Source organism: Eufriesea mexicana, unplaced genomic scaffold (assembly GCF_001483705.2).
Source record: "Eufriesea mexicana isolate 0111107269 unplaced genomic scaffold, ASM148370v2 scaffold1312, whole genome shotgun sequence".
Lineage (NCBI taxonomy): Eukaryota > Metazoa > Arthropoda > Insecta > Hymenoptera > Apidae > Eufriesea > Eufriesea mexicana.
The window spans coordinates 1,922,064-1,932,318 of NW_016909446.1; the positions used below are offsets into that span (position 1 = coordinate 1,922,064).

A 10,255-nucleotide genomic window follows, 5' to 3' on the forward strand; every position below is an offset into this window, starting at 1 on the left:
ATTCTCATTCGTTCCAAGTTACACGTTGTATATACCTCAGTGTTAGTTCGTCACGTGTAACACTTAAGTGAAAACTCTCTTTTCCTATCTTTCTCCTTTCTACGAATTCTCGATTGAAAAAGAATTTTGAATAGTGACTGTATCTTCACTTCCCTGTTGAACGTTTGATGCAATATTACGTCTTTCAATTAAATTGACAACTCATCAGTAAGACGCCATACGTGGTAAATAAATTATATGTCGCGTAAAACTAATTAAACATCTGAATAACTACATTATATATATTATTTCAATTGTAATTTTAAATGAACTTCGTAATCCTTAAATTTTCAGTAAAATCGTATAAATATAACTTTTATTTAATGAATTCAATAAAAATCATTTTATTATTTACAGGAAGTTGGAAAGCCCTGTTAGCTTTATGAAACAAGAAATGTAACTCTTAACGAAAAAAGGTAGTAGTTCCTATAAATTGTGTAATTTAAGGTAAATAAATATTTTTTCAATTATGTAAAGTACGTTGGTTAAAATAGCTATTATATTAATCCAACATTCATGCCCTCAGTCTTTTTCATTGTGAAAAATAGTACTAAAAAACATATTGGAATCAATCTACTTTATTTTTACTCATTTTCTCTCCAATTGAAATCATTTAAATGTAAACGACTGAGAGATTCACATTGACCGACAAATTTAAAAAATTAATATAACAATTCAATTTTAAAAGAAACTGTAGCTTTCAATTCAGTTAAACATCAAAGCATATGTGTCCATACACACGAATTTTTTAATTAATTTGTCATGCACTAATTCTTAATTCCTAACACGCTAATGTAACATTGTAATTTCTTTAAACAGAGATGCGAACGAAACTATACGCAGCAGTGATGACGCATATCGCGTGAACAATATATAGAATAGCCATGGGCGAATGCCTATAAAGCATATACAGGTATCAATAGGCACGGACACGTGAGTGCGGAAACACGTGTATCAGCTGTCGATAGCGTGCAGTAGTGCCGCGCGCGCCAGAAAGATACGGCAAGCATAGTATTAGGTCGCGACTAGCTTGTAGAAGCCGATAACGAAAATATTCGCTAAAATAGACATTTTCTTCTATATCAATTTCAAAAGTGTCACACATAAAACAGAATTTTCCAACAAGACGTAGACGACAAATTGGTATAACAGAATATTACGTGTTATTTCGCTTCGACGTGCCTTAAAACTGAGTATCTGCGTTTAGTAGGTGTGATCAATTATTGGGCAGCAATTTGGACGATTATAAGGGGGAATCGCGTAACACGATGTCGAAGTTCGAGGGACAAGTTGCAAGATTTGCTGCATAATATTTTGTGGCAAGGAAAGTTGTAATACAAACAATTGTTAATATTGTTTTGCGAGAATGGTTTTTTGGTTGGAAACGACGAAGCGTTATTGACAGTCATATTGGTTAGAACAATACTTTTATTGCTCGATGGCATTTGTATTAACCATATGTGTGTTGTTTCAGGCAACAGCTTGACTGGCAACCAAATCGAATGCTGGCGGCGAGCCACTGCGAAAGTAAATGGGTTTCGCTTCCAGAGAATACGATTATCCTCCACAAAGAACTTTCGTTCTATCCATCAGCTTCTGTCCCACGATTCGCATATACTCGCAAATCACCGTTCTTGAAGAACGTAAAATTCAGTCACAACCGGGATAATAGGTAATGTTTTTTCTTTTATGTCTGAGCTTTTTTAAACTTCAATTTGCATTGTTCGCATTTTTCTTGTGTGTTAAGTATAATTACCTATTGACAGGTTACGTTACAAAGAAATGTTTAATTTTATAATTTAATTTTTTTTTTTCATTATAATACAAGTATCGATATTTAAGTATGTATATCGAACAGACGCTTTAAAATAAAAGCTTTTATGCGAACAAGGTTACAGTTACGTTGCATTGTACGATAAATCATTTGGTAGATATTAACGTCATTAGTGTTTATTCACTACCTACCACATCGACTATTGGTATCGTTTTATAACTTGGTATCTGCGTATAGTAAAATTTAATCTTCGCAATTGCTATTTTTATCTATTGTTTCAGTCGTTATTGCGTTCTATAAATTTACAAAGTTTGGAGGAAAAATTAATTAAATTTATTTAATTTTAAAGATTTTATTTAAAAAAATTGCACTGTTTTTTATTACAAGTTAATGAAAAAAGTTTAATTTTTTTAATAGAAGTGATGTATTCATTACTGGAATGCGTGATAAATAGAATCAATCAAAGATTTATCGAACGATGTTTAATTAGTTAGTAATTTATATCAGTTTCCTTTCTCTTCGTGATACACGTGAGTCGCAAAGGAAAACACGTGAATGGTCTACTGGGAACCGGCAACGGGCTCCACAAGTCCATGACCTCCTTTTATAGATTACAAATGTTTTATTAATCGTATAAAATATTAAATACTTAAATATGCAAGTATACCGATACGATTTTTTCTGGATATTTTATATGATTTTTTATATGTATGTGTTATCTTTTATGTAGCGACCATTTTATCCTTTTTGTTTCTCATTATTTTGATAATCTTAATCTTATATTTTTGGTGCTTACAAGTAGAAACGTTGGTCGACTTTAATTTTAAAATATGGAATATGGATAGTCATACTAACCAAGGTATCAAGAGATATTCAAAATTCAGTTATTTTGTATCAATTTTCGATATCAATACCTCTTAAAGTTATAGTAAATCAATATAAATATTGTATCCACATTGAGATATCGATATTTTAATGCAGTATGAAATGAGTGTTTGTAATCTCGAAATGTATCAAATCGATAACTATACTTTTATGAAATAGAAATATTAGATATCGATTATGTTTGATATCTACATGTATTATACTTTTCGATACAGTATTGCTAATTGTCATTTGGCATCGATAGTATCGATACAGCATTGTTACGATCGCTACTAACGACATCGTTCGGGCTAAATGTGTCAACTAAAATTGTTTCCAAAATGGAGGGCTCCCAACACGGAATCCACGTGATCCATAAAACGCAAGCACGTGAATAGCTACATATTAGCTAGAGGCTAAGAAACGTTTTACTTAGTCCATGACCGGTTTCTATGTGTGCAATCCTTTTACCGGTCCCGGGTACGGTTCAAAGTACGCGCTCCCCTTTTAAAGGTGCAGCGGACCAGTGCAACGATGCATGCCCAGCACGTGCATGTCCTAGTCGACAGCCTCTCCGTGGTCCCAATTCGATCAATGTTGTCTCTTGCACAACGATTACAACATCCTTTCCAATCGTCCTTTCGCTTTTTCTCGCCGCCTCCTTCGACGAAGGCCGTAGTCACGATCTCTCTTCGCTTCTAAGTCCCGCTGTTGCGTTCCACAGCATTATACGCCGATCTACTAGTACCCGAAGAGTTTTAGTAGCTCGGTGCCTGCCGAGGTTGTCTGCACGCTGGCTGAATGTACCTTAGGATATCTTGAATCGATTGTGACTTGTATGGACGTTTTAAAACCCGACTATGTAAATTACACGTTGTCGAAGTAACAAAGTGTTCAAATAGTGTAATCTTTTCGGTGGTAACTTTGAGGATACCTGAGTTGAATGGATTTTGAAAAAACTAACGGGACAGGAAATAAACTCTTGAAAATAATTAACCAATGAGACAAAAGTAAGGCTTTGGAAAAGATGGATTGATTTATGTTTCAATGATTATATTTGATGCGGTTGTCGGAGTTGAAGGGATTGCTAGGAATTATGAGAATTTGGCAAATCAACCATCGTACCTGGACAATTATTTTTACCGCATTACCTTTAATGCTGATGGTAACTGTATATCATAAGGGTATGGAATATTGCCAGTGAAATTGATAAATAAGACTTGATGTCGTGAAATTATGTTTTTGGAAATGACTTGTCATTAATAGATTTAAAGTTAAATTAGTCAAAATCAATCGAATTTATTGATCATAGAGTACCATTTATAAAAATCCAAAAATCTTAAGGTATATTTCCATTTTGATATTTTATTATGCAATCAAATTTGAATTTAGGAAAGTTAAGAATACCACTAAATATTTTTAGAAATATTTCAATCGACTGTTTTTTTTAATTCGTAGATTATATTCGGATGGAAATTTAACATGAATATTTATAGCAAGGACTGAAATTAGGGTGAGAAGGAAGAATATATGGTCACATAAAATTTTGAGTAGCCCAACTTGTCCTATACATGTCACGTAGTTTGAAGTGAGTGAGAGAGTTTGTAAGATATAGAGAGAGGGAGAGAAAGAGGGAGAGAATGTGCGAGTGTAAGTATATATTACGTGGGAGATACGTGCGCGGGGTAGCGCTTGGTTGGAATTGATGGTGAGGGTTGTTTTGTTTTATTATGGTTATATTGAATTATATATTTAAGAATTATTTTAATGTTTTTTCCTGTTTCTATTCATAAAATTCTTCACAAAATTCTCTTACGAATCCATGTCTTTTTATTATATCGGAGATATATTACTAACCAGTAAAATTCGTACAAATATTTGCTAGTAGATGCTGGCACTAATGAACACTGCAAAGCCTGATTTCCTGGAGATCGACAATGATAAGTTTAAAACCATCATGAAAATATCAAACAATGACTCGATTGAACAAAAAAAGGATTATTCCGGAAACGATGAGGAATCTTCGAAAACTCTGCAACTTCTACGAATTAAAGGATTTCCTCGCTTGTTACCTGAAGGTTTGAATCATTTTAAATCAATAAAATATAATGTTTCCCAATTTCTTTTCCGAAATTCAATTAGACTAATATTAATGATGATATAAATAATTACAATAGTTATAGAACAGATTATATGATGTCAATAAATGTTTGCAGGAATTGAAACGTTAGTCAATTACTGCCAATACCTACAAGAATTATCACTGTCTTATTCATTGCTTAGCGACGAATTATTGATAGCCTTGAGTTCTGAGAAACAGGTGCAATTGGAAACCCTACGATTGGAAGTACATCCGGAGACAAAACCATTACCTCGAGTCAGCGATAAAGCTTGGTTTACATTCTCCAGTCATTTGCCGAACATAAATCTTGTGCTGTGAGTGCACATTATTTATTAACTTAAATTGTAGATGTCCAATTTTACTTAAATTTTTTAATGTATTTTAAGAAAGTTACGATATTAATACCTAATGTAAATTCAGTATATTGAGGTTGGCGAAATCACTATATAAAAAAAAAAATACATTTAACAGAAATTTTATCAGTACGTTACTTAAAATGTAAGATGTATCCTAAAAAATATCATTTTTTAATATTTTATTTTTAATCATATATTAGATTGTCTTACATGACGAACGAAGACGATCAAAGTCCCTTGTTCGCGCCGTATGTTCCTATAACACACTTGTACTTTGGAGAAGCACCATCAGAAGCAACTGCGTTATGTATTGGCCATCAGTGTCCTCGATTGATCGAGTTGGTAATTGCAGCTTATGGACCTGGTTTACTTGATCACGCATTACAATGTGTCGCTCAAGGATGTCCACGTCTAAGCGCCGTGGGTTTGGGTGATTGTGAAATCACGTATGTAACACAATATTTAAATTTCTACATGCAATAGTCATAGGCCCTTAAAAGTGTATGCATGTAAAGTAATAGTTAACAAAAATTTATATTGTGATGTTTTTAAAATTCAAAAATTTTTTTAATTTTGCCTTTCATATTTTTTAATTGCAATTGAAATAAAATGTTTAAATTATTATAATCTATTTTTCTTAATATGCAGTTGCTCAGGATTATGGCAATTTGTTACACGCTGTACAAAACGTTTGCAAATATTATACGTTTGGGAAACGTCATTAATAGAGGATTCTGAATTTGACGTCACAAAAGTATCAAAGAACATTTCATTGCACCTTGGTCGTACTTGGGTACCTGAATACATACCATTATGTTGAAATTTAAAGAATGACCGAAGCAATTTATTACGATGCAAATTTACTTAATGACCGACAATAGTTAGCGCATATACCAGAAATGTGCGTAAGTGATAACTTAGATTTTACGAATACACACACACACACACACACACACACACGCGCGCGCGCGCGCGCGCGTGCGTACATACATACATACATACATACATACATACATACACCCACACCCACGCACCCCCCCACACACATACATACATACATACATATCCTCCCTCATTTTTTACATACAAAAAGTATATAAGAAATCGTGTAATTTGTAGCATATATATTATATGCACGTTGTAGGTTTCCAATAATATTAGGATTGCTGTTTACAAAAAAAGCCTTTCAGAAGACCAGATCTTATAATATGATTGAAGTAAAAAATATTTATACCTTTCAAAATATGGTATTGCTGAAAAGGTATTTAATAATCATTATGGGAAGAACAAAGGAAAATGATAATTATTATATCATTATTGTTCTCCATCAATTTAGATCCACATGAACGATCCAACGTTACTCGATGGATCGGGCGCGAATCATTAAAAAAAAAAAAAAAGAACAACAAAAAGTCTCGTATTGTAAAAATTGCTCGTGTCTGTTAATACCAAAAATATAAACTTTATTAGATTATAATGGTATCTCTTGTGTGTGGTGTATATAAAATAAAATAATACCACTACTTATTTACCAACCGTCGCTCATGATAGATATGTATAATATACAATAATTGATATAGTCTATAATGTTATTGTAATATAACAGAGTATGTACATTATTTCTACATTATAACACAATAAATGATTGGGTATACTTAGTAATTACAATATCTGATACGTTAACAATAAATGTCCTTAATATTTACTTTCTTTTTAATTTACGCAATTATTACGTTTCTTTTTTTTTATATTTTGCTAATATTATTCTAAGAATGCGAGGCGCTCAGTCTTGTATCCCAGCCGATATATCCAATCTCTCGTTTCATTAAGGCCGATTAAAAAGCTAACAATTCGAATAAGTAATGTGGTTTAGCTATGTTCATGATAAACCATATATTAATTGTAAACAAGAATCTGCACCGTTTTCTTATCATAAAAATTTATAACATTACAATATATAACACGTAGATTGTGTTAAACAAATGTTATTACACTTTTATGAATATCATAATATTTTTATTTTCCATTGAAAGGAATAGCAATTTTTAAAAAATTATGATAGAAGTTAAATATTCAACACATAACGACATGTTATATGTTTGTTACATTATCAATTGTAAAATGTATTATTTACTCATTAGCATAAGCAACTGATGAGTTGTAAGCGTACACAAAATTAATTTAACACTTAAAGTAACAGAGCCCTTTGAACACGCTTATTGTACATATTAAAATGCTATATATCTCTATTAATATCAATATAAATATTTTAATGCGAAATATTGCAAAAACTTTAGGAACACGTAGAAAAATTATTCTAATGTAAATGTATGATCTCTGTTTTTAGTTATATGCTATGAATATACTCATTATAAATGTAAGTTTAAAATTTGTTGTTAAAAAGAGAAATTATTCGATAAAGGGCTCAGAAATACATAAAATATTTCCATGAAAATCAAAATAAAATGAAATTGATTTTATTATTATCGTTTTGTTAACAACTTTTTGTTCATTCATTGTGACGACCTTTAAATTTAATAGATATACAATACAACCGTATCTGATTCACTATAAAGATTTAGATTTACAAAGAACATAAGATACAAATAAAAATTTTTAAAACAAAATGAAAAATTTAATGTAAAGTGGTAATTATTTATACCGTTCACAGTTAACTTGTCTTATACTTTTTATCCTTTATACTATTTGTATATGTATTTAAGAATACATACAAATTTTTTGATAAACAATGAATGCTGAAAAATTTTATATTAACTAAAAGTCAGACAATTACTCATTAAGCAAGACTTAAATATACATAAAGAACCTTTCAGGCATGACCTGTACAGTGCCAGCAAATCCTAAAACTTGGAGTATTATTTACACTGAAGATTTTCCTTGACAACAAGCTTTAAATTTACATTTACAACACTCTGCAGGAAAATCCACTTAAAATATAATATATTACAAATCAAGCTTAGCTCTGTACATATCACGATATACTGAGGTTTTGTTCAAATTTCAAACACAGTTTACAGCTGCATACAAAACATGTCTAAGATATCGTTAATCTTTTTAGCACCAGCTTAGGCATGTTATCATCCTTTTGTATCCTCTACTTTTGGCAAAGTAATAATAATTTTACCGTTACGCAACGTTTATGAATAACAGGCTTAACAAAATAGGTCGACAATTATCCTATATCATTGTAAAGGAGCAATCAAACAAATGGACGGGTTGGTTGCTTATTCTACGCATAATTTAAGTGTTTAAATACACAAAATTGATGCAGCTTTAAGAAACATAATGTTTTTGAGCACTGTGACTGCTGACTTTGCTCGAGGGGCCTCTTAATATAGATGTATTCAATATTTAACTTTCTTGTAATTATACTTAAGAAATTCGTTTTATAAAATTTTTTAAGACTTTCCCTAAATATAATTATTATGATTGCTTTGGCGCACAATATGTTTAACAATAACAAGATTTTCATTACGACATATCGTACTGAAAATAATTTTTTTTGTTTATAATAGATTTCGCTATTATTTACGCACCTCTTCGTTATTCATTAAGATATGGCATCTGGTACAAACCAGTCATATCAATAAAAATATTTCATTCTCAAATAGATCCTGCAACATAAAAATTTTTCTGAAATTGATATTAATTTTATTATCTATAGTTATAAGTATTATATATATTCTGTATATTATATTAGGTATATTATGCATACCTAAACAACACAATCAATCTGGCATATCAATAGAAATTATAGGTACAACAGGTTTTGTTAGGTCGATTTTTTTTACATGTTTTTCATTTTTTTCAGAGACCATTGGTTCTGATGGTGGTTGGTCCTGTTCATTTCTGGGTTGATAAGAAATATTACCATATTCTTGAAGTAACGGGCATAATCCTAATAGAAAATGACAAAAGTCTTTTCTAATACCAAACCACCCTAAAATTAATAAGAACACTTTTTTAATGCACTAGTAATATTATTATCATAAAATGTAAAATTTCTATATGACATTTGATACTATTTTCTTACATCTATTTCCTCTTTTTGCATCAAATGACATAAAAATAAGGGTTATATGAGATATTAAAAGCGGCATTGCTATTGTAGTATAATTTAATGAAATATCTCCATCCAATTTATTTGCTAATAGTACCTGCCAAAAAAACAGACCATAATATGGATAACATTCATTAAAAGCAATTAATTTCAAAATTATTATAATTCTTACTTGGAACACTAAGATTGGAACCACAAGAAAAGTATATGCCAATGCTGAGTTTAAAGATGTCCGCCTTTGCCTGGCATTAATTTGTGGAGTTCTTAATAAAACAGCAGCAAATACTATTGCATATAGAACTGCCACTAGAGATAAGGATAAAAGTGCCCAAAGGGGAGCAAACACTACTTCCCAGCTCCATGTTATAAAACCATCCAATCTTAATGCCAAGAAAATAAACTGCAGTACATTTACTGCACAAAATAATTCAAGTTCAAATGATCGATCATGTTTTGCAGCCCATATACACACCTAAAGAGATAAGAACAATTATATTTTCCATAGAATTATTTTGTATATCTTTGGCACACAATTAAAAATTACTTACAACTACTGATACTACAGAGATGAAGATAAGTGGTATAAACACAAGCATCCAAAGGTGTCTTTCAGATTCTAATTTATCACATACTAACAATTCAAACATTAACAAGATCAAATGTAATGCCAATGTAATTAACATTGCTTTATAATGTATATAAGCATCTCCTTCCAACCTTGCATGTGGATGTCTCCACCAAACATAACTTCCAACAGTTGCACCTAAAATTACCATGCTTTTCCAAAACCATATTGGAGTAAATACAGACCAATAACTCCATTCTATAAAACCATCCAAACGAAGTGCAAACAAGGTTGTAAATATCATCAAACAGGAGTGTACCAAAAATTTGCTAAAATATAAATTAAAAATCATTAGTGTATAATTGTAAATATCTTTATATTTTTTAATATTTTTTAAAATTCATACATATAGCTTCTTCATAGATATATATATATATATATATATATATATATA

At 30.9% G+C, this 10,255-nt stretch overlaps 2 protein-coding genes across 12 annotated transcripts in view; one reads left to right on the forward strand and one right to left on the reverse strand.

Moving 5' to 3' along the window:
• Positions 1-9: 9 nt before the first annotated feature.
• Positions 10-9,031, forward strand: LOC108547970 (F-box/LRR-repeat protein 3). Of its 11 annotated transcripts, none has more exons than XR_001890240.1 (8): positions 10-224; positions 397-486; positions 1,514-1,711; positions 4,566-4,755; positions 4,894-5,113; positions 5,356-5,601; positions 5,804-6,056; positions 8,988-9,031. XR_001890240.1 is itself a non-coding variant. In XM_017900717.1 (8 exons), the coding sequence occupies exons 5-8, from the start codon at positions 4,566-4,568 to the stop codon at positions 5,973-5,975; spliced, it is 828 nt and encodes a 275-aa protein (XP_017756206.1). In that variant the 5' UTR covers positions 10-224; positions 397-486; positions 859-952; positions 1,514-1,711; the 3' UTR covers positions 5,976-6,148. The 11 variants fall into 11 exon arrangements, 8 of the variants coding, with proteins under 8 accessions (XP_017756206.1, XP_017756207.1, XP_017756205.1 ...); XR_001890239.1 differs by lacking the exon at positions 8,988-9,031 and adding an exon at positions 6,300-6,555 and having other exon boundaries at positions 5,804-6,060; XR_001890238.1 differs by lacking the exon at positions 8,988-9,031 and adding an exon at positions 6,300-6,555.
• The window catches only part of LOC108547969 (transmembrane protein 185A), a 2,352-nt gene continuing 715 nt past the window's right edge, over positions 8,619-10,255 (reverse strand). Inside the window, exons 2-6 of the mRNA XM_017900714.1 lie at positions 9,785-10,130; positions 9,409-9,708; positions 9,210-9,333; positions 8,892-9,116; positions 8,619-8,790 (exon numbers count right to left, since the gene is read on the reverse strand). Coding sequence (XP_017756203.1) covers positions 8,905-9,116; positions 9,210-9,333; positions 9,409-9,708; positions 9,785-10,130 — 982 coding nt within the window. The 3' untranslated portion in view covers positions 8,619-8,790; positions 8,892-8,904. The remainder of the gene's footprint in view (positions 8,791-8,891; positions 9,117-9,209; positions 9,334-9,408; positions 9,709-9,784; positions 10,131-10,255) is intronic.

Excerpts from the sequence above, each read along its gene's own strand:
- LOC108547970 (XM_017900717.1), top strand. The coding sequence starts at position 4,566 with ATGCTGGCACTAATGAACACTGCAAAGCCTGATTTCCTGGAGATCGAC. Across the intron at positions 4,756-4,893 it reads TCCTCGCTTGTTACCTGAAG|GAATTGAAACGTTAGTCAAT; the intron begins GTTTGAATCATT and ends AAATGTTTGCAG. Across the intron at positions 5,114-5,355 it reads CCGAACATAAATCTTGTGCT|ATTGTCTTACATGACGAACG; the intron begins GTGAGTGCACAT and ends ATCATATATTAG.